Source organism: Aythya fuligula, chromosome 3 (assembly GCF_009819795.1).
Source record: "Aythya fuligula isolate bAytFul2 chromosome 3, bAytFul2.pri, whole genome shotgun sequence".
Lineage (NCBI taxonomy): Eukaryota > Metazoa > Chordata > Aves > Anseriformes > Anatidae > Aythya > Aythya fuligula.
Genome location: NC_045561.1, coordinates 66003566 through 66030864, shown reverse-complemented (window position 1 = coordinate 66030864; position 27299 = coordinate 66003566). Strand labels below are relative to the sequence as shown.

The following is a 27299-nucleotide window of genomic DNA, read 5'->3' as shown; positions in this document are numbered from 1 at the left end:
CGGGAGGCGGGGGGCAGCGTAAGTAGCGGGGCGGCCGCGCTCCGGGGGCCGCACGGGCCCGGCCGGGCCCCCTCCGCCTCCTCCTGCCGCCCGCGGGAGCCCCGCGCCGTGAGGCCCGAGCAGGGCCCGGCCGTGCCCGGGGCCGGGGGTGTGTGAGGGGAGCGGAGCGGGGCGGGGGGCGCGAGGGGCCGGCACCCGGGTGGGCCCTGGCGAGGGGCGAGGGGTGAGGGGCGAGGGCTGAGCTGCCCCGGCCGGCGGGTTTCTGGAGCAGGGCTCGCCGGGCGGGCGATGTGGGGCCGCCCGTGGCAGGGCAGGGCCTTTGTGGCGGGTGCGGGTGCGGGTGCCGGCCCGCTGTCAGCGCCGCTCCTGCAGCAGGAGGCTCGGGACCCTGCGGGGGTTTTGCGGAGCTCAGGAGGCCACGAGTGTAGCGCGGGCAGCTCACCTGCAGCGACAGGAGGGCTTTCCGTGTTTGGTTTTCAGGTAGGCACGGGATTGTGCAAAGGTTTTATGGGGACAGGAGCGCCCAGTGTCTGCTTTTCGTGTCTGAGGTAGCTGAGGATCACAAATCTGCCTTTGGCAACAAATAATCCTAGGCAGCATATCTGTGGGTAGGCTTTATTGCTTACTTATTTTTCTTACTTCAGTCACTGAGGGGCTGAGGTTGGAAGGGGCCTCGGGAGATCATCTGGCCCAACCTCCTGCAGGGATGCCCAGAACAGATTGCATGCATCCAGGTGGGTTTTGAGTATCTCCAGAGAAGGAAAATCCACAGCCTCCCTGGGCAGCCTGTTCTGTGCCCTGACACCCTCACAATGGAGAAGTTCTGCCATGTGTTCAGGTGGAACTTCCTCCGTTTCTGTTTGTGCCTGTGGCTGTTGTCCTCGCCAGGTCACTAGCTCATCTGTTTCCTTAAGTGATAGCTGCATTTGTCGCAAGGGGTAAAATCTGCTCGCGAACAGTAAGGAATAGCTCTTTGTTTATTTAGGTATTGCTTTTTCTGATTTTGTTAATTAGTTATTGGTGCTGTTTGCGTTTCATACAGAACGTGTTCGTATAGGAGGAAGTTGCAGATGGACAGCAGGGAAAAAGCGCTGTTACGTGGCTAACTGCAAATGTAACATCAGGTCTTCTAGTGGAATGATACGTGCAAAAAATAATCAGATCAGACTTTTTTCCAAGCCCAACAGAGTTATGACTCACTGCTTAAGTTGCTTTGGTGTTTCTGTAGCAATGTTTTAACAGTGTTTTTAGAGCTTGTGATAATCAAGCATGTGTTAGTCCTTATGTCTCCAAAATGCAAAAAACCCAAAACCCAGTAAATGATACCTGGGTTGCCAATTTCTGGTCCTTTTGTTTGTTTAAAGGGATTGGCTTCAGCTCAGCGGATATGTGGATTTAAGTTTAAAATAACGTAACTTGGAGGCTATGCTGCTTGAATGACTCACTGTAGGAGTTCTTGTAGTATTTTTTTTTTTTTTTTTTTTTTTTCAGTTTGGCCTTTGTTCAGCCGACTTCATTTTAGTAGAGCTGTAAATATTAGTCGGACATGCTGACCCATGAAATAGGTTCTGGAAAACTTTGTGGGTACCAAACGAGCTGGTTTCTTCAGTTCCTTTTATGTTTCTGTATCTTGGATCCTGGCTACATATTTGGAAAGCCTCTGGTCTTCAGTTTGAGAAAGAGCAGTTCCTACGTTAGAACTGGAGTGGGGAAATGTAATTGACTTCCAGCATTCTAGTGATATGCAACTGCAAATAGGCTAGGAGAACTTAACACTTTTTTTTTTTTTTTTTTTTTTTTTTTTTTTGGACTAGACATCTTGCTAACAAATCCCAGCAGGCAGCTTGGTGTAGTTTCTGGTTCTCAGGATCAGGAAGAGAAAAGCCCTATAGTATCTAGGCATTAAATACTTGCAACAGCTTAAGGCGATGCCTTTGGCCAACCAAAAGGGGGCTGGGTGAAACAGAGTAACAATGAAGATACTTATTTTTAACTTTTTTCCTTCATAATTGCAATCTTAACTTGCCCCATAAATGTTTTATTTTCTAACCAGCAGTTCTGTAACGTAGTAGCAAATACCTGCTTCCATTTTATTTGAAGAAAATAAGTGTGTTTTTCTCCAGGTGATAGGTGTTATCATGACCCTAAGGAAGCAATAGCACAGCACAAAGAAGGGCGAAATATTTTTCCCAGAGTCGATATCAACTACCTTGAATGAAAGCAAAAGACTTTCTGTTGGAACAAGGCGCCTGCACAGAAGATCAGGACATTGGGCTGTTGACTTCAGAGAGGTTTCAAAGGTCCTTGTTTTCCTTTAGGTTCTTCTCCAGAGCTTAAGGCTGTATGGGAGATGGAATATAATTTTTTTTACCTAGATACCTGACCGATGAGTGGAATATCAGAAGGAGCATGTGTCATCTCTTAACCCAGTGCCCAAAGGCAGTAGTTGTGTGGAGGGTTCTCAAAGTATGCATTGCAGCCTGCAGTTTCAGCTTCTCTGCTTAGTAAGGCACTGCATTCTTCTATGCTAAAATGCAGCACCTGTTTGGAAGGCCTGTAGGACCAGATCTTTAGTCACCAGGAGAACTTCTGCAGCTACATATTAGAGCTCAGGCTGCAAGTAAAACTCGTCAGGCCATCTCCCATCCCTGTCCTTCAGGGGTGGTGAGTAACATTTATCAGAAAGGTGGTGCAGCAGCCCCTCTTTTGCATCAGAAAGCGCTTGATTGTTGGCTGTGGTTCTGTAGGTTCCAAAACCACCCGCCTTCAGTCTGCCTGTCTACAGGGCTGAGTAAACCAGGCTGTCAGTGTGCTGGTTAGGTTATATGGTCAACTGATGTTAGTGTCCGCTGTAGGAATTCCTGACCTTGATCTCTTCAGCTCGTGAAGATGCTTCTGCCATGTTCCTCCTAGGACAGCGTGAATCCTAGGCTGTCTCCTGATTTCTTGGAGTTGAGGTAGTTTGGTGCATTCCTTTTGATCTTGCTTTTAACAAATACAATGTTTGATTCCTAAGAATATCTGTTTTTCTCTGCCAAGATACTTCACTTCCAAGAATGTCCTGGGACATGCCGTTAAGGATCTCCAGATCTCTTTTCCTGCAGAAGCTGCTGCTGTATAAGGTGTTCTGTGGAGTTTGGGTGCTGTGTAATGCTCATGGGAGAGGAACATATTTTCCCAGTGACGGGAGGTTCTTGGGAGGAGCAAGAAAGCCTGCTAGATGTACTCATCACATAGATGTGGTTTTCTTCCTGATGCTCTTCTGGAGTGCAGCTGACTTCGTAAGCCTATGTGCTTCTCATCTCCATTATCTCTATTAAATTTTGTTTATGGTCAGGTCTTCCATATCACTCCAGGGAAAATTGCTTGCCACTTCTCAGTTCTGCTGTATGCAGTGTCATAAAGTATGTAGTGGAGATAGCCCACTTGTCGTCGTGGTGTTGCTTTATCTTCTTACATTCATGGGACTGAGCCTCACTCCCCAAAACTGCTCCTCTCTATTGCTGAGTGGTCCAAGCACGGTTAACTGTGCACAAGTGCTCTTGAACTGGATGACAGCTTCTGTGAAGCTGCCAAGGCAGAGAGATGTCCAAGGAATCTGAGTGAGTCTAGTTCAAGTTCTGCTGGTGACCTTGTTTAAAACACAGCCCCATCCTTGACGTCCACGGGCAGCTACCTGGAACACCCCTGGGGCCTTCACCAAGCACTGTGCCGCTGGGAAACCCGTGCTGCATGTGGCAGGGTGGCATTGCTGTTGGTGAGCAAGTCTGTATCTGCCTCAAGTGGGGTAATCTGGGGGGAGTGCTGGGGAGAAGTCTCCCAGAGTTTAAAGTGAGCATAAGAATTGCCACTAAAAGCTCTGTCCGCTGGTAAGTAGCTTCTGATTGTATACTTCTTGGTGTGTGTGGTGTGTTGGGACACATCATACAACTATAGCGGAAAATACTTTATTTGTGGACAAAGAGGCAAGCTGAAGAAGACATTATTTTTCCTAAAAGAACAGGTTAACGTGTAGGTATAGTCTGTTGCTGAGATTCACATCGTAGTCAAGGAGAGGAGCGGACGGGTACCTTTTAAAATAGCTCTTCTTCCTCTGTCTTACCCTAGCTTCAGGGTAATATCCTGAAGTGTAATAGAGAATTTGACCCCAGCCTCAAATTTGTCTGGGTGCTGTTACCCTCAGAGTTTACTGTCTGCTGGGCATTGAGGTAAGTCCTGGGTATGCCCCCACACCAGCTTTCCTTCCTAGAAGAGGAGCTTTGACCAACAGTCCTCTTAAAGGTGGCACGTTTTAGTGCTAGTAATTTGGTATAGTAAAACTTCATTCAGAAGGCTCAGGCTTTGAATAAAGTTCCAGTCCTAGAAAATGGATAATTTTTTTTTAAGCATGCAACAGAACATATTTTGGAGCAAGTCTGCTTTTCAAGGCTTTATCAAAATTTTGAGGCATTACATTAATTTCCTATAATCTGTTAAGTACTTGTGACTGAAATTAATTGCAAACTGACAGGGTTCTTTTTTGTCATGTGATTGTTCCTGTGTAAAGCAAAAATAATCCTGAATTGGCTTCTGTTTCTTCATTGGTAAACAGATTTTTAATAGATTCAGGTTCCTGTTCTGTGATCTGACATCAGGGAACGGTTCTTGGAGCATCAATAAATGTCCTTTTGTTTATTCATGCTTCTGGAGAGGCCGAAAGCAGAAGGGCTATATTCAATGAAATTGGAGGGTAGAACAGCTAAGTAAAGGAGCCTTAATTCATCATCATGAGGGAGGTCAGTATTTCCCTTTGCAAGGAGGGATCTGTAAAATCAGTCCATTCTTTGAACCTGCTTCTCTTTCAAAACTTGTTTGCACTGGTGGCACTGGAACCAGGGCGTTTTAATGGCTTCCAATTTGATGCACCCCCTCAGTTAGTAAGGCAGAGTCTTGCTAATGGCTGAATTTGGTATATTCTAGCCAGTAAAGTCTACCAATCATCTTCTCCCTTTTTGGCAGAAAATAAAGCTTGTTTCAGTGCAATTTGGGTGCTCTGCTGTGTGTGGCCTGGTATCACTGGGGGGAAGCAGGCTTAGATCTGTCTGCTGCTGTTAGGTGAAGTCTTTCTTTCAGGTGATGCTGACTGGGGAAGCCTGGAAGAAATTAACATTCATTTGTTATCAGTGTGGCAGGATCCCAAGCTAGTTTGGGCAGTGCAAGCTACAATTAGGTCGGAGAGGATGTTGATTCTCTCTTTTCCATCCCTTCATTATTGCTACTTGAATTGTGTCATGAAAATAATGTTTGCTTCTTGTCACACACATGTACGAGGGTGTTCAGCTATTTCAAGCCTTTAAGCTATTGACTGTGTTGAGGGGAGACTTTTTTTTTTGTTTGTTTTCCCTCAATATTATGGATTAATATCTTGCTGTAAAAGTAAAATTACTGAGAACAGGTTGTGTTTTCTTAGCTATGTTTTACGAGCTCATCTATGTGTAGTTTGTGCCCTTTGTGGTTTGTGGCACTTATGTTTAAATGTGTCATTTTGTTAGCTCTCACGTCTGTTTTCATTAAGTGAAGACATCTCAGTCTGCATGGGTACTGTTGTTTTTTTTTCTTTTGAACTCTTTAAAATAGCATCACTAGCAAAGGGAAATGTAAGAGTGATGCATGGGACAATGCTGAGCTTCTCTGGAAAAGGTCAAGTTACACTCTTCTAAGTACAGGTGCACAAGCAGTGAGCAAACCATTACCACTTCTTAAGTAAAACAATAACATCAAATAGTTTACATGCATGTAATGGTATGAATGTGCGAGTAAGTAAGATTTATTTAGTTATCTTTTAGATTATAGTAACTTAAAAACAAGGGCTGAAGTCTGTTTATTTGCCTCTGAAACTTGACAGAAGCTGAAGTCATTAAATCCGTACTTAGGAAAACAATTCACGAAGGCAATAAACTACCTTTAAATTCCTGTAGTAAGTGAGAAAGCTTGTCATCCTTTCAAGTACCTTTTTCGTGTGAACTCCGTACCAGTTAGTAAAAACTCAGTAAAAGTGCAGGAAACCAAGCAGGGAAGTCTGTTTCTCTTCCAGGAATAAAATGCAGTGATGTGTCCTGTTGCCTCTGGGCACTGTGTAGATGAAGGCCTTAGAACAAACCACTTTTCTTCACTGGCTGTGAGTAGTACGTATTAAAATACATCAACTAGCTCTGAATACTGAAAGAATTTGAACACGTTTTATATTTTCCTTTAGTAAGTATATTTAAAGATCTTATTTATTAAATATAAACACTTTCAGATGATGATTTTGTTTCTTTCTTATCCAGTTCCCATTTCTGTCTGAAAAATAGCACAGGGGAGATGAGCTGAAATGGGTAGAAAATTAGAAATGTTTTTTGGCCAGTTTTCCTGCGATATTTGTAGGAGTACTTCTGTGTGCACATACACAGATGCATAAAGAAAGTGATGCAATTGCTAGAACATTTGTGTAGTATGTGGTTTTGATTAGTAGAGAAAGTTTTATGCTAAATTTGGTAATGAATCTGCTTACTTGAAAGCCAGCATGTCTTAGAGTTGCCAACATATGAAAATTAATATTACTTAAGGATAACAGTGAAAGTACAAATGCAATACAGCATCAAGAGCTTTCAAATGCAGCTCATAAACTAACATTAGCAGTTTTAAATAAGTTTCGTTTTGGTTTTTGATCATTCTGCTGTGTTTGGCATTGTTTGAATTAATCCAATGTTGAAGGTCTGCAGAGTTGCACAGAGTTGTTGCTGTCTGGTCATATTGTTGTGCATCAAAACAGGAGGTGGCTCCGTGTCTGTCATGAGCTCTTCACGTCTGGCTTTGCACTTCCCTGCCTGATTTCTGTCCCCAGAATAGCAACAGTAGGGTGAAATAATCTCTTAGGGGGAAAGCTGAAGGCTCTGGGCCATGCTGCGTTGCAGAGCGGCGGGGAAGTGGCAGTGGGTGCTGACACAAAACCTGCTGGCGCTGAAGCCAGCTGGCACAGCAAATTACTTCCTTTGAGCAACTTGCACAACGGTAAGCTGCTGTCTTGAGGGCAGGTGATATGGAGGAGATTGGAGGAATTTGTTACTTTGCATCCTCTTCTTTCTTTCCAAACTGGTGCTTCAGTTCATCCCTAGTGAGAATCCTGAGCATAAAGGGAAAAAGGAGGGAACACTGAGCAGCCTGTTCAGTGCACAGTCCAGGAGAAGCAGGTAACTGCTGGGTGTCTTCACAGGGACTGAAGTGTACTGCAGACTCATTCTCTTAGTTGGAACACATCAAAAACGTCTGCCCAAGATTTTGGGACAGAGGTAGAGCCAGTCCAACAGAAATAAATGTTACCTCCTTCTGTCAAGTGAAGATTTGGAGATCTCCAGTTCTGTTGAATTTCTGGAGGTGCTCTTAATAATCATATTTCTACACTTCATAAGAGAAGTTAATATTTCTTAACTGTATTAAAATGTGTTTTTTTTTTTTTTAATTTTTTTTCATTATTGCCAGAGCTATTTAATTTTCTACTTTTTTTTTTAAGGTTATTTTAGTAAATATTGGCAAACTTTGTTCAGGGAATTACATATTTAGTTAAACAAGTGATGTCAGAGTTACCAAAACACATTTTTATTACTGCTAGTGGGATTTAACAGCTGGAAACAAACTGAATACATGCCATGAAGCTGTTGGGTTCTTTGAAGGCTGGTGCTTATCTTGAACCGCAATTGTTACAGCTTTGTTTTTATGTAAGCAAGTTTATTTTGACAATGGAACCAGTCTGGGTTCTGGAGGTGAAAATGGATTGAGGGGAGGAAGAAAGTTATTTTCTTTTTGCTTGCTTTATGCTGAGTAACCTTACTTCAGGCACGTGAGTTTGCTTTTTCATACTTTGTGCATGAAATGTTAGCTTAAAAGTGGCAGGGTGGTTCCCTTCTTAGAGGCTTTTTTTCACTGAACTGGTGCAAGAAAGTTGACTTCCTAGGTACATACAGATCAAAATGTAAAAGTGTACAGTGAAAAAAAAATAAGACATGGTATTGACCTACTAAAAGTATTAATATCACAAATATGTCATTGAAAAGTTAAACTTATATGGGCTTAATTTGGCAAGGAAAGATAGGGAAAATAATAAAGCAGGATTTGCCTGACACTCTTCTCTGTTCCTGAACTTGATCTAGTCTTGTTTAAAGCCCCTCCTTCCTCCCAGAAGGCATTTTCAACTGATTTATTTTTTTTTTTCATGAACCATACACACAATTTTTGTACCGGCTTGAATGTAAGTGGTCTCAAAACAAAGGTGACCTAGGGTTTTTCAGATTACCTATTTTTAAAAAAGGTCTGTAAAATACTCACCTGCGTTCATCTCTGCTTGACCCATCATCTCACAACTTTGTGTGCAGTTGTGTGTGTGTTTTTGCAGCACGCTGCTTTCTTCATGTGCAATCATGCAGTTATTTATGTGAATGTGTAGCCGCTAGGCACGAGATCCCTTTGCAAGCAGGATCCACTGTAGTCGCACTTTTTGTGTGTGCTGTGAGCTGGCTTTGCCCAGCACGGTGCTAAATAAGAGTGGTCGGGGCTGTGTCCCTGGCTGCCCCTGAGGCAGGCAGGCTCTGTTTTTTCCTTCTGCTTTGCACTTGGCTGTGAACCTCCTGTGCGTCATAGGTGCTGTTTTGGTGACCTGAGGGAATATATTATCTGTATTTCATACAAGTTTGGAGAGACAGCATATGTGGGTGATGCCTTTATAGCAGGAAAACAAGGACTGTGTGTTCAACAGCATGAGGATTATATTGGTTGGGTGGAAAGCCTGTTGAGGAGTTGTTATCTATACTGGCATTTGGGAACAGTTCCTGGACTGAAATATTCCCGAACTGTGCCCAGGCTTGGTGTTCAAGAGGGCTGTGTGGAGCAGAGCAGGTGGCCACGCTGGCTCCCCGTATGTGACAGGTTATCTGTGCACAGAGGTACATATCACCGAAAGAAATCTGTTAGCTGTTATGGACACCCCCAACTTGCAGGAGCTGCTGTACCTCACCCCCTTCCTGCAGGGCTGGCCGGAGCCCTGCCACGGCTCCTGCTCTGGCAGGTCCCAGTGCTGGCACTGCCAGCCCAGGGGAGGCGTACAACACTACACCAAAAGTGCTTCTAATGACCTCAGGGGAGCGTGTGGTAAATGTGCAATTAGGTAGTGATCTTAAGGCATATTTTATGTAGGAATTATGAGTCTGCACAATACATCAAGTGTCTGTGGATGCTGACTTGTACCTGTTTGGTTCTCCATGTAGTTGGTAATGATCTGGTAATCATCTGTGTACCATTCGGTGATGTTCCTTTGTCTCACTTAACGGCCTTGCATGAAACTAGTACATAAAGTACACAGTTTTTCTCTACAACACAGGCAAGGTTATCATTTAAGTAATGTCTTATCTACTTTCACTTTCTTTGAATTACATTTACTGACGAATGTTTTTGTCTTACAAACCTGTGGTGTCTTTCCTTGAACTCCATGTAGTAGTTAATTCCTTCGTGCAAATGCAGAGAAAGCATACTAGCCTTCTGAAATCTTACAGTGGTGTTTTCAAGTGTTGCTCTAAAGGATGAACCATTTCTTCCAGCTTAAAATATTAAGCCAGCATTGCTTCAGCTTGCTTTGCAAGGCTTAAATGTAGCTGCAATTATGTAAGTTTCAGTTGTGTGATATTTCATGGGCATCTATTTAAATATACAACTATTATTTTTAGTTGAAATATAGACTATATAAAGACTTAAAAGATGTGGGATCAACCTTGGCAACAATGGCCTTTGAACCAACAGCAGTGGATGCAGTCATTTCAGCACCAACAAGATCCAAGTAAGTATATAGAAAGCTTTGGGGATTAAATTCTTTTTCTGTTGTAATTTGAATTTTTGAGTCTTTGTTACAGAGCATGGCTGAGAGTTGCTTTTCTGTGTCTGCTTTCGAGATAATACGTTTATGGTGCTTTTCTCAACAACTAGAAGAAAGAGTCCATACATTCATTTCAAATGTTTTGATGTCTTTAATATTTAATATAGGCCAGCAAACTGAGGGATTCTGGACAAATTATATTAACCTTCTACCAGTCATTTGGATCTACATCTAGACCGCATTTACTTTTACAGAATCTGTATCCCTTTCAGTTCTTTATCTAAACTAAATCATAAGGAAGTTTTATTTCAGAAAATCTCCATTTTTGTTCAGTGCCTCTGTGGCAAAAAATATTAACGTAGATGTGTACACAGAAAGAACTCACTAGAAAATCAGTATGATACTTGGTTTAGGTTATGGCAGTGATGATCACGATCAGTTGTTTGCATTTTATTCCCATCAAAAAACACTTAGAACAGAGCGTTACTTACCTTAAATTGAATGTGAGCTGACTGCAATTATAAAGGTATTCAGAGAATGCAGAAATGGATAGAGAGGATAGAGGAATGTATTTAGTACTCAGGCAGAGTGATCAGGCTGACTGGTTTAACATTTTCTGTCACTTAAATTCCTGTAACTTTGCTAGAGAGATTTCCTGATGTGATAATGAGCAGAAGATGTAATGCTGTCCTCAGATGAGAGTGCAATTTATTTGTCTACTGGTAGGAACGACAGCAAAGAAAGAAGGGGAAGAGAACTAACATGCAATAGCATTCCAAAACCTGTATTACTTAAAAAGCATACATTGCAAAATGTGATTTACTAACTATATTAGAGACTTAGAACAGTTCAGTCTCTATGAATTTAGAATTTAAGGCTATATATAGTTCTTTTTGACATCAAAATTAGTTTATTTATGGGGAAAAAAGTGTATTACTGTTATCTACTCAGTGTTAATGTGAAGCTAAAATAATTTGCTTTACGGCATTTTGGACACGTGCAGGGAAACTCAACTTCAGCAAGTATGTACGCTTTGACATTTGTTTTGTTTGTTTTACTCTACCCTGTAAAGAAGTTTTAATGGTGCTCGTGGTACTTGCTGAAGGCAAGCATTACCTGTTTCTCTTGAGCAATGAGGTATAATTGAGAAACAGTGTTAGATTTGAGAAACTTGAATACTAACCTTTTAAATTTCCTCTATTTTAGGCCAGATTGACTGGGCTGCATTAGCTCAAGCATGGATTGCTCAGCGAGAAGCCTCAGGGCAACAGAGTGTAGTGGAACAACAAGGAATGATGCCAAATGGACAGGATATTTCAGGAATAGAGTCTGGTCCAAACAACCATAATAATTTTCAGGGGGATCCCAACTTCAACAGAATGTGGCAGCCAGGTTTGCTATCCTTCCCATTCTTTTTTTTTTTTTTTTCCATGTAATGAAATTTTATTTTTGTCAGGCATTTTTAGGTGTGAATGTGCCCTGTCTCTCAGGTGTCAACATGCAATACTACCAGTAGCAGCAGCTAATTAGTTGAGCATCACAGCTGCTGCTTTTCAGCCAGTGTTCCACAAAATGGGTAACGAAGGTCTTGTAACACAGCTTGGTGATCTCCATATAAATGTGAAATATTTGTTCTGTCCTTGAATGTTGTAGAAAGGTAGTGTGAATAGCAGTTCTGTATTTATTTCCCCCCAGTCTTATTCTTACATCGTTTGTGTGTCATTGCTTATCTCGTGGCACTAGGAACTGCAGCACTGAGGGCAGCAGGCTGCTCCAGAATTACAAAACATCCATTGCTCTCCTGTAGCATAATACCTGCTTCTGATATGATTTTGGCATGTAGAAAGCGTTAACCTAGAGGACTAGCAGATAGTAGCTTCTGGTGCCTTGAAATCTTTTAAAGAGAGTTGAGCAAAATTCCGTGCATAAAATATGGTGTTGTTTTTTTTCTATAGTTAGTTAGTCTGTCTTTTTGTCTTATTTGTCTGGTTGTTATATGCATAACTTCTCAATTATCATACAATCATAGAATGGCCTGGGTTGGAAGGAACCTTAAAGCCCATCCAGTTCTGAGCTCCCTGCCATGGGCTGGGACGCCTCCTGCCAGACCGGGCTGCCCAAAGCCCCATCCAGCCTGGCCTTCAGCACCTCCAGGGATGGGGCAGCCACAGCTTCTCTGGGCAGCCTGTGCCAGGGCCTCACCATGCTCTGAGTGAAAAATTCCCAACATCTAATCTAAATCTCTTCTTTTTAGTTTGAAACCATTTCCCCTTGTCTGTGGCCACTATCTGCCCACATAAACAGTCACTCTCCCATCTTTTTAATATGTGAGGTGAAAAAAAATCCTTAGTGCAAATTTTTGCACATGAAGTGGTATAAGTGAGGAAGATGTTTCCTTGATAATAAGGCATCATTTACTACATTATAAATGTTGGGAACCCAATACTCCCACAGAACATGCAGAACAGGAAAGCATCCATTAAGGATTAGATCCGGAGTGGGAAAAACGTAACACATTGTGTTAATGGGAAACACTGTGCCACTGTGTTATCATTTGATAACCAAATATATGATATACCAAATGATAACATACAAATGTTATCATTTGGTCTATCTTGCAGAGAATGTGTTGTTTTCCCAGTGTTTTGGGATGCTGATAAAAGACTCTGCTGATGTAGGCAGGGCCCAGCTTCCCCTAATTTAGTCAATGTCATTCTTAGTGTCTAATCGTCTCAGAAGACAAAGTAAATCATAGTATACGTGGGTAGCCAATGTCGTCCTTCACGTATTTACTGCTTATCTTTCTCTAGTGTTCTTCAAAGTTTCTGTGTCAATTCTGAATCTAAAAGTTCTTTGCATGCTACTGAAAAGTGGCAAAATGGCAATATGAGAGCCAACTGCGTAACTAGCAGGCAGTTCCTTCTGAAGGGTGTCATGTTCCAGAAGTGAAAACAACATGTTGTGTGCAGCTTGCAAGCTTTCACATCAGTTGATTTCATGTAAACTGGGCATTTAAGTAGTGTCAAAAGTCAACATGAGCAATAACTGTTGTAAGCTGTACTTAAAGGATAAAGGATTCTGTCTCTTAGAATACTTCAGAAACATTGATTTTGGAAAAAAAGTTTGAATAATCAGCTAAATATGACCTTCCAGGATGACAGTGAGAATGAAAGGAGTTGATGCCATCTTTGAACATACAAATAAAAGAGTAACCAAGTAGAAAAACTGTTACCCTTATTTCGTTGCTATTATGATGCATCCAATCATAGAATAGAGCATGCTGAGTTGGAAGGGACCCACAAGGATCACAGAGCCCAACTCCTGGCTCCATGCAGGACCACACAAAAATCAGACCATGTGTCTGAGAGCATTGTCCAAACACTTCTTCAGTACTGTGACCACTGCCCTGGGGAGCCTGCTCCAGGGCCCGGCCACTGTCTTGTCAAAAAGTCTTTTCCTAACACCCAGCCTGACCCTCCCCTGTTGCAGCTCTATGCTGTTCCCTCAGATCCTATCACTGTCAGCAGAGAAAAATTATCATGCAAAGGATACTAAAAACTAGAAAAATGAAAAGAATTATTAAAGGGTTGGAAGCCACAACTTAACCTGATAGGCTAAGTATTTTTATTGGTGAAAGTTAAAAGGTAGTAACAATCAGTGTCTGTAAGTATTTATACAGTGGATATGATTTTTGGACTGATGTTCTAAGAAGACAGAGCTTATGACCACACAAGCTATTAATTCCTCAAAATCTCTGAATTGTAACTTCAGCCAATTGTAACTTCAGTTTGATGGTTTATAGCCATAGCTTATGCTGGGCCCTGTGCCTGGGTACTGGAAGCTCCAGGGAATCATCCTTTATCAAAACATGTCTGCATAAACCAGGATTCAGTGGTTCTACTGCTCACAGAACTACTTACATTTAGAAAAAAACTAGTATAAAAGTATTATGCAAAGGAATAAAATAGGTCATTATTTTAAAAGCTAAAATAACAGAAGTAGAGAAGTAGGAGCAGTTCTTCTAACAGTTGACGTGATTTCTAAGTGCTGTAATGGATGCAATAATACTGGAAATTAACTAAAACAAACTGACAGATCCTTCTCTCTATCCTCCCCCCCCCAAATGTATGTTCTAGTTCAGCTACAGCTTATATGTATTTCCTTCACTCAGTTATATCACTGAGATAGTAAAGTACAGCCTGTAGGCTGATGATTTGCCATATCTTTATCATCTGTGTTGCTTTGAGGAACCTTCTGATAAACAGAAGAACACTGAGTGATGGGTGACTCATATAGACATTATTAACTTGTTATTGAATTGTATTCTGCATCCTAAACAGAATGGGGAATGCCTCACCAACCCCCTCACCCACCTCCCGATCAGCAGTGGATGGCTCCAACCCCAGGTCAAATGGAAATTGTTCCTCCATCTGAAGACAGCAACAGTCAGGACAGTGGGGAGTTTGCTTCTGACAACAGGCATATATTTAACCAGAACAATCACAACTTTGGGGCACCTCCCGATAACTTTGCAATGGGGCCAGTGAACCAGTTTGACTATCAGGTGAAACATATTTGTTGCTTTAATATTGTAGACGTGCAGAGTCCCTTCCGTGGATGTGTTCCTCTAATATCACCTAGCGGCGACTTTCATTCTTCAGTTCTACAAACAACTACAGAATCTGTTATCTGCTAAGATACATTTTTACCAAATACTTTACAGAAGAAGACTTTTAGAGTTTTCTGTTCTGTTGAGGCCAATGTTTTTTTCTAGACTAGTAATGAGAAATGGCTGTTGTCTGCAATATTAAAATGAATCACTGTTTTCTAGTATATAAACTAACATTATGAAGTTTTGTGTTTTTTTTTTTTTTTTTAAACAGGGAATAAAGGTCAGAAATACCTACTTAAATACACTAGATATTGTACCATAGGGAACACTCTCCTATTTGCAGGGAGATAGACTGGATGATCCACTGATCTTTTCCATATCTCTCTACTGTGATTCTTTGAATAAACAATGGTATTTCTAAAAAATTCACATCCAATTTTTTCTTCATTCTGGCATACAAGTTGTATAGCACAATAAAACCGTAGGTGGTTTGAGCACTAGTCATAGAAAGAGGCATTGCACAAATCTCTAAATGTAGAGCTTTTGGATCTTTCTCCAAATTTCAGTATTTTTCTCTCAAAACTCTTGATGTAAATGGCAAACTATACCTTTTGAAATGTCTACATCCTGTTCATAAACAAACCCAAGGGCAGGCTGGTAGAGTTGTTTCTGCCTTCTGGCCTACTTCTCTCTCTTACTCAGTTTTCATGTTCAGCTATATTGATAGGCAGTGAACCATTCATTTTCAATTACACTAGGTTTATAATGGTTTCCTATGTTTACTATTCGGAGACCAAATCTTAAAATGAATTTCTCAAAATTTTCTAAATACTACAAAAAATTTGTTTTGCAGAGAATAATGCAGAAACTTAGATAAATAGTCAACAGAATATAATTAAAAACAAACAGCAACAAAAAACACTTGATGTTCTACCTTTCTTCCTAAACACCACCCTCTTAAACAATTTCATTAGGCTTCTGTGGATGCCAAATACTTTTAAAACAAAGAATCCTACTCATGTATGCCTCATGACTTGTGACTTTTGGATTGTAAATAGGTTGCTTAGAATCCAGGGTCTGTACTAAACTTGCATATTTGTGAACTTAATATTTTAATCAGCCATATTAAAAACACCTGTGAGTGATTACTGGAAGGTATGCAATACAAAATTTTTTCTTTTGTACTCAAAACTCAAACTTTTCGTTTTTGACCTCAGTTTGTAGGTGCGAGGAAATGCTGATAACATAGCTGGAATTTTCAATCTATTTTTTTTTTTCATTTAGCTGCATGCTCTGTTGATAAGTTGGGAAGGAGCTGCTGGAGATAGATGGTGATTATAGGGCTTAACAGTTAGCACAATGTGAAAGACTGAAGCCCATTTGGTTTCACTAGTATCTCTGCTTAAACCTAAATTTACTCAATGAATATTTAAGGAAAACCTGTTTCATAGGGACCACAGGAAAGGAAATTGAGAGACCTTGTAGCCTAGAAATGGTGGATTCCTACTTGCATGGATTTCTGTAGACCGACTTGCGCACATGCTGTGTACAGTGTTCAATGTGAAGGAAAATAAACTGCATTACTCTTTCAGCATGGGGCTGCTTTTGGTCCACCTCAAGGTGGATTTCATCCACCTTATTGGCAGCCAGGACCACCAGGGCCGCCAGGTCCACCAGCACCTCCTGCACCTCCTCAAAATCGAAGGGAAAGACCCTCGTTCAGAGACCGACAGCGTTCACCTATTGCGATGCCTGTGAAGCAGGAGCCTCCACAGATTGGTACATGTTAACCACTCCTTAATGAAAAAACAAAACCATAAGAACTGTGTTTAAAAAAATTGCAAAATGTGAAGACTTTTTTTCTTATAAAGAAAAAAAAAAAAAAGGAAAGAAAAACCTATTGTAAATGCTTGTTTCTTTCACCACAATCACTTGTGTGACTTGTTTGGATTTGGGTGGAGGGTTTGCTTGTTTGTGGCTTGCTTTTTTTTTTTTTTTTTTGTCCCCCCTGTATTGGGGAAGGTTTTTCATTTTATAGAACTGTAAACTTTGTTTATGCAGATGCTGTGAAGCGTAGAACTCTGCCTGCCTGGATTCGCGAAGGCCTAGAAAAGATGGAACGAGAGAAACAGAAAAAACTGGAAAAAGAGAGGATGGAGCAGCAACGTTCACAGATGTCTAAAAAAGAAAAAAAGGAAAATGAGGATGCTGAAGAAGGGGATGGCCCTCGGTTACCTCAGAAAAGCAAATTTGTAAGTAGATGCTTGTTAGGTGTGTATTTCCTGAAATTGTTAACTTTTTAGTCCCTTCAGAAGAGAGACTTTGCATACCTGGCTATCTCTTTGTTTCTGTTGCTTAAAGTAAGGTGAAGCTGCAGCTTCTTAAAATTCCCTTGTTGTTCTGAAGTTGTCAATGTCTATCTAAGATGTAGAAGTATATTGCTTGATTTGAAGAAACAATGAAAAAATGTGCTTTTTGCTCTTCTGTTTTACTGGAAACATATATGATCTTTTGAAATAAGTAGTTGAACAAATTTGGCTATCTGTATTTGCTAAACTGAGCCCATTTAAGTAGCCTCGTGTTGCATTTCCTTCAGCAGTTACCTCATTTGTGTGCAGGTCTGAGCACCTGGCTGGTAGTGAACTGGCAAGCATCTGTTTACTTGTGTGGGGAGAAAGGGACCTGTGTGTTCATTATGAGGAGAGAAAAGAAATTGGGTTTTACGAAACTGTAATACAGTTTCCAGTGCAAAGTAAATCAAGTTGATTATCATAAGCAGAAGCTAATGAGCTTTACATCTTGTTTTTTCCCTGAAATGTACAATGCTCCTGTAGGACAGTGATGAGGAAGAGGAAGATGCTGAAAACACAGAAGCTGTAAGCATTGGGAAAATCAGCAGGAGTCCATCCCCGGCTCCTCAAGAGGAGCAAAGTGAACCAGAAATGACAGAAGAAGAAAAGGAGTATCAAATGGTATTAATAATGTAGTTCTCACCAAGTATTGTTTATTTGCTGATATTGTGGGCATAGCAATGTAAATCACTTTTTCTCTTCCTGATACTGTTAATAGAGGTATTTGATACATCATGCGGTGAGGCAGGGTTAAATCTGCATGTCTCTTACTCACATAGATAAACATACGGGTTATAAAAACTCATATTTAGCCCAGTAGTTGAAGAATATAGTGAATATAATCTTTCCATTGACTGCTGTTAATTCTGTATTTCTGCTTAATTTGTCAAATTCCTAATAACTTTATATATTAAATACATCCACCTGAAAGCTATACTTCAACCTCAGTCCCTGAAAAAGGGGATTTAAAAAATGTTTTTTTTGCAAGGTCGTGCTAGAAACTTAAGTCTTGTACATGTGACGGTTTTATTGTGTCTGCTAAACTGTTATACCTTAAATCACAGTTGTACGCCAATTGTTTAACTGAAACCTTGTTAATGAAGGCCCTGGTTGCTGGGGAGGAAAAAAAAAGCTCTATGAGTGTATTTAAATTTTGTGCTGTGGCTTTGTGTATGCGTTTTTTTTTGTTTTGTTTTGTTTTTGTTTTTTTTTTGTAAAGCATGTCGCTGGGTTGGACAGCTTGGAGAACCAGCTACTAACAACTCAGGTTTTCATAATAAATAAAAACTAATAAAATCCTATGTCAGTAACCTCTGATGCAGGATGGGAGTGAGTGTGACAGTATGCCAGACAGAAATGTGTTTTTTATTTTTGAAAGAACAAATAGGTTCGATCTAAGCATAGTTCTGATTATATATTCGTTTTTTGCATCATCTTTGACATTAGCAGTTAGTGCCCTGCCTAGCCGTGTATAATACATGTGGTTATAGTTCACAGTCAAAATACAGGCTGTTCTGCAACTTTTGACTGCAGGTCAAATGTAAATAATTTCAAACTCAGGTTTTTGAGTCATGTCTGCTGAAAGGAAGCATTAAGAAATATGCAGGAGAGTAGTTTCATAGCCATCAAAAGAATTGATTTTTTATGGATGTAATTTAAATGCAGAATTCATTCAAGAGGTTTTGTCCTTTAATTTTGTATATATTATATAAAAATATATTTTATATATATGGTCTTTAATTTTATATACGTTTTTTTCAGATGGTGATGACAAAAATGCTGCTGACAGAGATTCTTTTAGATGTCACAAATGAAGAAATATATTACGTGGCCAAAGATGTACACCGTAAAGCAACTAAAGGTATGCCATTTCTTTTTTCAGTTTCTTCTGTGAATATTCTATATTTGCATGTCTCTAGAGCATTTAACCTTCATAGCTGTCCCCCAAGAAGAATTTCAGTATAATGCATCCAACTTGATACAGTTCAAATCCAGTAACCATATACTATTGTCCTGTGCAGTGTATTGTGAGTTACTTCAGTTGTTCCATTTCTTTCATACAATTCATTTATTTAGTTAAAATGGTACCTGTGTGTCAATGGCTCTTCAGTTGTAGCTGTTTCTTAATGCTATCATTTATATCTCAAGTTCTTAGCTGTTCAGAAGTGAAAACAGATGAACTTTGAGTCCTCAATAGTAATTTATTCGCTTTCACTATTAACATGTTTTTGTACTTGCATAATGTTTTTTTTAACGTAATTGAGTTAATCTAAATATATAACTACTGAGACTTGAAAATTATGTGCAGATGCTGTAACTTGGAAAGTGATTTATGAGTATCTGTTTTTTTTTCTCTTCACTGTTGATTTGCAGTTAAATTCTAAATCTTCGTGGTCAGAAAATCTAGAATTGGTTTTAAATGGATGATGCGTTTTTAATGTTTCTTCTCTCCCTCCAAAGAACAGCAATAGTAGTAGATTTAACAATACCATAGACTCATGACTATGAAATCGTGGCTATTTGTGTTAACATGTTGTTCCTGTTGTTGATGTGATACAAAGCTCCTGCAAAACAGCTGGCACAGTCCAGTGCACTGGCTTCCCTCACTGGACTCGGTAAGTATGTTCCTTATTTTTGAGAGGGCTTAAAGGGGGAGTTTCACTCTTGCCTTGCTTTTCTAGAAATTGCATTTTGAAACTAGATTTTAATTGCCCGGGAGTATGGGTCACTTTACAGTAACTTTATCAGCACCTCTGTTTGTTCCACAGGTGATCCTACTGATATAAGTGGGATGGTTTTTGGAGTAAAGGCCTAGTCAGTGTGAGTTAGTGTATGAGAATCTTGCCCTGGTTTTGGAAAATACATTTTAAAAAAAGAACCATTAGATAAATTTACTTTCCAAAGTATGATTGTTTCAGGAGCACACTGCAGTCTTCAGAGAGAGGAATACTGTTATATGTTTGTCTCCTATTTTGATCCATCCATACAACAAGGGAAAGCTGATAGAACAGTAATACAAATGCTTATAAATAAAACTGTTGTCATCTTCGCAATTTTTATTTTGCTGAAAAACTACATAAGCACAGAGGCTCCCATATCATGTATTACCAGAGTCAACACAGGAAAAAGAAATTGAAATTCCAGCTTGAGACGCAGCAGCAAAAGATCTTTCCCAACATGTGTTTTATCATCTAAAACATACTACAGCGGTGTCAGTGATAATTTATGTGCTTGTTACTTGGATTTCTGATGAATTCGATTGAACGTTATAATCACAAGTATTCAAGTGTTTTAAAACTAACTCAGTAAAGATTGTAAGAACCTCAAGCTGAAAGAAAGTTAAATATCTCCGTGCCAGGTGTTTAAATTGACTTTCTGTTTCTTATCAGTCCAGTAATTGTTAATATCTCTGGGGGAGAAGAAAGTTCATTTCTGTTCCATCTCTAAACCTGTCAAAGTGCAATATTTCCTAAATCAGTGTAGAAAAGTTGATTTGGCATTCAGAATTTCTGTAGCCTTGGACTACGGAGGAAGCTGAAGTCATTTCAGAGATGTCTTTCGGGAAAGATCCCAGATATTTCACTGTTTTTTCTGTCCGGTTGCTGATACAAAGGAAGGCATTGTTATGATCTCCACAGGGAGTTTTTTTGCCCTTCCATACAGTGGAAAAAAGTATCGTGATCACAGTGGTTGCTTGATGAAAATAGACGAGCTGTTCCAGAAGGAGTAGAACCAGACAGTAAGCATCAATGCAGATATGGGGGCCTTGTTCACACCAGTCAAACAACATTGGCACTTACCAGAATAAAGTGACTTCTGCTCAGAAGAGGAAGTGAAGGAAGGGCAATGTTACTCTCCTCTTTGCCCACAGAAATATTAAGAACAAAGCTTAATCTTTCCTCGTGATAGACTGGACTTTATGCACGCAGGTGGACTGGGTGGTTATGGATCAGGAGACAGTGAAGATGAGAGGAGTGACAGAGGCTCTGAATCATCTGATACTGATGATGAGGAACTACGACACAGAATCAGGCAAAAACAGGAAGCATTTTGGAGGAAAGAGAGAGAACAGCAACTATTACTAGAAAAACAGCTAGAAGGTAACTAACATAACGTGTTCTTACTATGCTGCTGTGTATGTAGGTTACTACTTAGCATATACAAATTTGTGGGAGAGAAATCACATTTTAAGCCAAAAAATACGAAGTCTAATTTAGAAATAATGTTCTTTAATTAAATTACATTAATGAAAAAGAATGATTTTTGAGCTATTTGATCCAAATTGGGTTTGCTTCTTTTCTAACAAGGAAAAAAAGATTTAATGTTTTCCATAATTTGCTAGACTTCAGTGTTGGAAAGATCAGACAGCATATAGACATATATGTTACCTGTGGAGATTGTATCACATAAAGAATATTATCTCTTTATAAAAAATGGTGTCTGGGTATTTATATATATAAACTATTAGTATCTCAGTTGTGTCTGGGGGATAGATTTCATTCCTCTGCACCAGACTGTGTTTTATATAAACTCGATTCCTTAAAGTTGCATATAAAGCACATTTCACTTCATCTGAAAAGCTTGCTCTTGTGTTACATAACCTATGCAGTATGCCTTTCAAACTGTACAGTTGGAAACTACAGTTTCTTTGAACTCATTGTTCTCAGCTGTAGATGAGGTTTCTGTCCATATACAGCACCTTTATAACAAGGTTTCTGGACCTAATACTGGGAACAGATTAGTGAACCCAGTAAGGTCACATTTAGCCTCCGAGAAGGTGACAGGGTTGATTTTAATAAACAAATCTGTGATTTACTTCTGCTTCTCCCTACAAGGTAAGGCTTATCCCTTTGTACCAATATTATAGCTCAAAAGGGTATCACAGTCACCTTGCACTGCTGAAGAGCAGTCTAGATGGATGGATGAATACAATGGTAAGAAGTTCACATGATTTTTCAGGATCTAAGTTAAATTGGAGGAGGAAAAAATGCTATTAGAGCATTTTTTTGTTATTTTTACATGGATTATTTTGTCCTTTTTATTTTATCCTTTTAGGCCTAGAAATAGACATGAATCCCTTATTAAAAGAGACGCGTTCCAGTGTGACGTGATCTAGGTGTTCCTGCTCCAGCAGGGGGATTGGTCTAGATGATCTTTCAAGGTCCCTTCCAATCCGTAACATTTTGTGATTCTGTGAAAAGGCTGGACTAGCTGAACATTTTTTTTCCTTAACATTCCTGTGTCTCTCTGCATTTTTGAAGATTTATTGCATAAAAGGGTAGCAGTGGCTTATGACCTCCCTCTTCCTAGTGCAAGACGTTAAGTGCCAGTTCAGGGACAGCTCTGTTGGGCTACTTGGAGAAACATAAATCTAGAACCCTGGAATGGTTTGGGTTGGAAGGGACCTTAAAGCCCATCCAGTTTCACCCCACTGCCATGGGCAGGGACACCTCCCACCAGCCCAGGTTGCCCAAAGCCCCATCCAGCCTGGCCTTGAGCACCTCCAGGGATGGGGCAGCCACAGCTTCTCTGGGCAACCTGTTCCCATGCAAATGAATAGAGAAAGAAGCTGATTCTGTAAGCCCAGCATAGTGAAGAACAGTAAGGGCAGGGTTACCTGCCTGTTATAGAGGCATTTAGAAAAGACAGATCTATAGTATACGATATAGCATCTTCTAACATAAACTGGCTTCTGCGTGTGTTGCCTAATATCTCAGGGACCGGATGGAACTGTTTTCTGCATTACATTTGAGCAGAAGTTTCTATTTGAAGTACTCTGGGTTTCCAGATGCAGTTTTATTCCCTAAGTTAATTCATGAACTGATAGCCCACATCAGAAGGCCATATTTTGGCTAAAAATGGTATATGTCAGTTCTTTTTTTCTGGGTTCAATTAAAAATGGGAAGGGGAAGTAAACTTGGCCAGTGATGCAAAGGATCCATGTGGAACAGAAATAAGTGAAACTTCTTTAAAGTCGGAACCCCCTAGAAAATGCTCTGAGAGTCTGAATTTCTTTATTTTGCTATATGAAAATCCTGGTCTGCACATTTATTGTTACTTTCAGGAAATGTATTTTTTTTTTTCGACAATTATCTCCTTAGCATGTTTATAGTCTTTGCTGACTACCAGGCTTACATACGATCTCAACTGATGTTAACTCTTTTTTTGTAAGAGCTTCTCCATCTGTCTGTATGAAATACTGTGGTTTTTACTCCTTAGCTGAGTTTTAGGCAAATTGGTTACAAGTTTCCTTTTTATGCTGTTCATTCTTTGGAATTCCTGGGCTAAAAAAATATAAGGAAAAATGTAAATTGCTTGCACTAGTTAGCGTTTAGGAATAATCTAACTTTCCTTGCTAAAACCCTAAGCTGGCTTTTTTGTTTAAAAAAGCAGGCATGCCTCACTGCAGGACCACACACTAACAGGGCTGGAAGGAAGGAAGTACAGGTATAGCTAGAGGGTTATTAAAAGAATGAGAAAGAAAGTATGTAGAATGGTTGCAGGAGAAAAAAAAATGCGTGTGTAAATGAATTTGGGAGTTTTGTTGGCTCACAGTATTCATTTGAGACCTTTGTCTTCAGCCACTGAAATATGAAGTGACATTGAGCGCTTCTAAAAGTGTCAGGTTTGTGCGCTATTGCTAGACCAGGGGAACAACCTTTCTGTAATTACATTTATAAATAAAGAAATAAAAGAGCAAGTTGTTTGGTAGGTAGTTAGTACAATGGTAGACCTTGTATTAAAAGTATGATGAAAGGTGCTTGGAAATCTTTTTGGCAAAAGGAACAGTATGGAAATTTTCATATTGCTCTAAGTAACTTATACTTTTCTTTTGTGTATTTCTTTTTCAGAAGAAAGGCTACAAATTGACAAAGTTTCAAAAGAGATGAATGAATTTATCAACAAAGAACAAAATAGTATTTCAGCAGCACAGGAGACAAAAGAAATTGAAGCTGATATGGTTCACGAAAAGAAACGATCTCCAAATGCAATAGCCCCTGATATAGAACCCAAAAAAGAGGGCAAAGAAAAAGAGAGGGCAGGGAGGAGTAGATCAAGAAGCTCTAGTAGTGGTAGCACTAGCAGCAATAGCAGAAGCAGTAGCAGTAGCAGCACTGTATCTAGTTCATCATATAGCACTAGCTCAGGTAGTAGTCGCAGTTCTTCACGTTCTTCCTCTCCTAAAAGGAAGAAGAGGCACAGTCGCAGTAGAACGCCTTCGCATAAAGTTAGGCGCAGCAGAAGCAGGAGTTACTCTCACAGAAATAGGAGAGAGAGGAGTAGAAGCAGGGAAAAAATAAGAGAAAGGAGAAGATCTAGCAGAAATCGGAGTGCTGAAAGAGGGGAGAGACGAAGAATTCAGAGCCCTTCTCAAGAGAGAAGCTGGGATAGACGTAGGAGTAGTAGCCGTTCGAGAGACAGACGAGCTAGCCGTGCCAGTCGCAGCCGAAGTAGGGATAGACGCAAAGCTGAAGACCAGCGTAGAAGTCCTCCGGGAAATAGGCATAAACATAAAAGTGATGGTAAAGATCAAGAGAGGAAGAAAGAGCAGGGTGGAACTGTAGATAAAGACAGAAAAAAGAACAGAGAAAGGGAGAGGGATCAGGAAAAAAGAAAAGATAAACCAAAAAAGGAGGAAAAAGAAAGCAAGGCTGGCAATCATGACGACAATAGATTAAAGAGAAAAAGAGACAGTGAAAGAACTTTCTCTCGCAGTGATTCAATAACTGTGAAAATATTCAGACAGGATTCCAGACAAGACAGCAAAAAAAGTATAACCAAAGATAGCAAAAAACGGTCAGGCTCTGAATCTAGTGCAAGGAGTAGTTCTGAATCACCAGGAAGCAGTAAAGAAAAGAAGGCTAAGAAATCGAAGCATATTCGATCATGCTCCATGGAGAAATCTCAAAGGTCTGGTAAGAAGGCAAGCCGCAAACACAAGTCTAAGTCACGATCAAGGTAGTATACTTTTTAAGTATTTTGTCTGACTTTTTTTTTTCTATTCGTCTTCATGTGTACGACATATGAACTTTTTTAATAAAGTATGGTATTTATTAAATTTTCTTAGGCAAAAGTAACTTTGGAAAAAAATTTTAAAACTATTAATTATTAAGCCTGACGTGTGTGTGGGTTTGGGGGTTTTGTATTTTTTTCCAATTAACTTTTCCCCCTTTTTCCTTTATTTTTCAGATCAGCAACTCCTCCTCGTCGTAAACGCTGAGGAATTTATGGCACCAGTGCTATGACATTTAAAAATTCCATGAGTTATAAAAGGCTTGTCTCATTATAGAGGCACATTGTGGCTATGTAGGTGAAACCAGAATCCTTTTTTTATCTGTAAATAGGTGTATTTTTTTCCAAATGCTGCTCAGAATTAAATACCTAATAGGATTTCTTTGTATTACATTTTTTCAAGAACGGTAGTGCTTAATAAGAATATAAAATATGCCATTCTCTTTCAGCTGTAATGTTCTTAAAATTACTATTGAATGTACTGTGATGTCAATAAAGCTCTTTAGTTCATTTTTGTTTAAAATTCTTGCACCTGTATTTTGTATTAAAATGTAGGAAGTACTTAAAAAAAAAAAAAAAAAAAAAAAAAAGAAAAAGGCAGCTTTTTTAGTATAACAAATTTTTAAAGTACTTGAAAAAGGATTTTAATTTGTCCAACTATGTTATTTGTGGAGTTGATGAGATTAATCTGTTGGGTGGGGGGTGTGGAAGAACAGAGAAGAGTCATCTTTTTTCTTTAGATGTGTAATAGATTTTAAAATCCTTTTTTTTTTTTTTTTTTTTTTTTGGACTATCAAGTAACATATGCTTTGTGTGTAAAATATGGGTCACTGTAATCCAAGCTATACATAAACAGACTGAATCCCAGTAGGAATGTGTGCAACTAACTGATCGATCTTGTGTGATAGTGTTGAGCTCTGGAACTATATTCCTCACCCAGTTTTCAGAGAAAACTTTGTGGACATTTAGGGATATTACAGGAACAAAACTCAGTATTTTAGATGTTCTATGGAATATATTCATAAATGGCACTCAATACACATTAGAAAACTGGCAATAGATAGATTTTACATTTTGGCATATGCTTTAAATGTTTAGTAAACATTAAATCTGGTTATTTTTGCTAGTGTTACGAGAATTGTGGTTCCTATAAAGCTAATACATTGGCTAGACAGCAACTTATTTAATTTTGTTAATGTTTTTTATATCACTATAAAGTGAATGAAATCACTGATTACCTCCTTCTTCAGGAAATGAACTACTGTTATTAGTAACAAAAACAAAACTAAAAAACCTGCAACCCTAGGCCACTGACTGTTAGAGAAGAATGAGTATTAATTCTGGGGAAGATTGGAGACCTATTCCTGAAAGGTCTGGTATGATACCAGTTGTGAAAAAGATAAAAGGCTTAACATCAAAGTAAGATCTCTTTGATGGCTGTATCTTCTAAGAAAAAAATACACCAGTAAAGGCAACTTGCAAAGCATGTCATCTTGAACAGATTAATCCATTTAACTAAAAGTAGAATTCAGCTATGTAGCATTTTTGCCAATGTATTTTCTTTCATAATTAGACACAGAAGTAAACTGCTTCACTGGAAAAAATACATTTTAACTATACATTTATTAAGCAAGTTAATGGCTGTTGAATACATGCATGTTTATTAAAACAATGTTACAAATAATTAGTTAATTCAATTACGAATAGCATACATCCCAAACTGAGTACTTTTATAATAGAGTAGAATAAGCAGTCCTACCTAATAGCAAAATAAGGCATAAATTTTCAACACACTACTTTTGGTGGCATTTATACAGATACAAATAATGTTGATCCAATCTCAGTACGCTATTGGCTTTCAGTAAAAGCAAGGATTTCTTGAATAGTATAGGTGGCATAGCAGCTCAAATATCTCAAAAGGACTTTGTTTTTGAGAGAGAGAAGGGAAATAAAACTAATTTTAAGAAAGGCTATTGAGGAATACAGTTTCCAATGTGCATTGAATTTGATTTTCGGTTCAGTTTTTATATTATCTGTCTACCAATTAAAAAAGATTGTATGAAGAGCTTTATATACTCTGCCAACAACTGGACTTCTGTCACTTCCTGTAAATATGGACATTATTTTTTCTGACACGAATGCACTTATATGGGTAGTGACTGTATGCCAATAAAAAGAGCATACGATCTCTGTACTTAACTGTTTCAGAAATTTTACTGAACAGCTTACTCAGCACACCAGTACTTAAAATTACATTGGTACTATGTCAGTTTCACATACATTAGGCTTTTTCATGTTTTAGTGACTCCCTTATGAGTGTTTTTTTCAAGTGTAAAGGTTAAAATAACATCCAATCGTGATTCCGTACCTTTGAAGTGATTTTAAATTAAAATGTGTAAATATGTGCTACAAAAATGGGAATGTGTCATTTTGGAAAAGTCTG

At 39.2% G+C, this 27299-nt stretch overlaps 1 protein-coding gene across 3 annotated transcripts; it reads left to right on the top strand.

Moving 5' to 3' along the window:
• Positions 1–25374, top strand: PNISR (PNN interacting serine and arginine rich protein). 3 transcript variants are annotated; one of them, XM_032184205.1, is made up of 12 exons: positions 1–18; positions 9735–9844; positions 11087–11272; positions 14221–14444; positions 16085–16271; positions 16554–16744; positions 17327–17464; positions 18605–18704; positions 19405–19458; positions 20773–20943; positions 23695–24802; positions 25034–25374. In XM_032184205.1, the coding sequence occupies exons 2-12, from the start codon at positions 9766–9768 to the stop codon at positions 25062–25064; spliced, it is 2469 nt and encodes an 822-aa protein (XP_032040096.1). In that variant the 5' UTR covers positions 1–18; positions 9735–9765; the 3' UTR covers positions 25065–25374. The 3 variants fall into 3 exon arrangements, with proteins under 3 accessions (XP_032040096.1, XP_032040095.1, XP_032040094.1); XM_032184204.1 differs by lacking the exon at positions 1–18 and adding an exon at positions 471–734; XM_032184203.1 differs by lacking the exon at positions 1–18 and having other exon boundaries at positions 6288–9844.
• The last annotated feature ends 1925 nt before the right edge of the window (positions 25375–27299 follow it).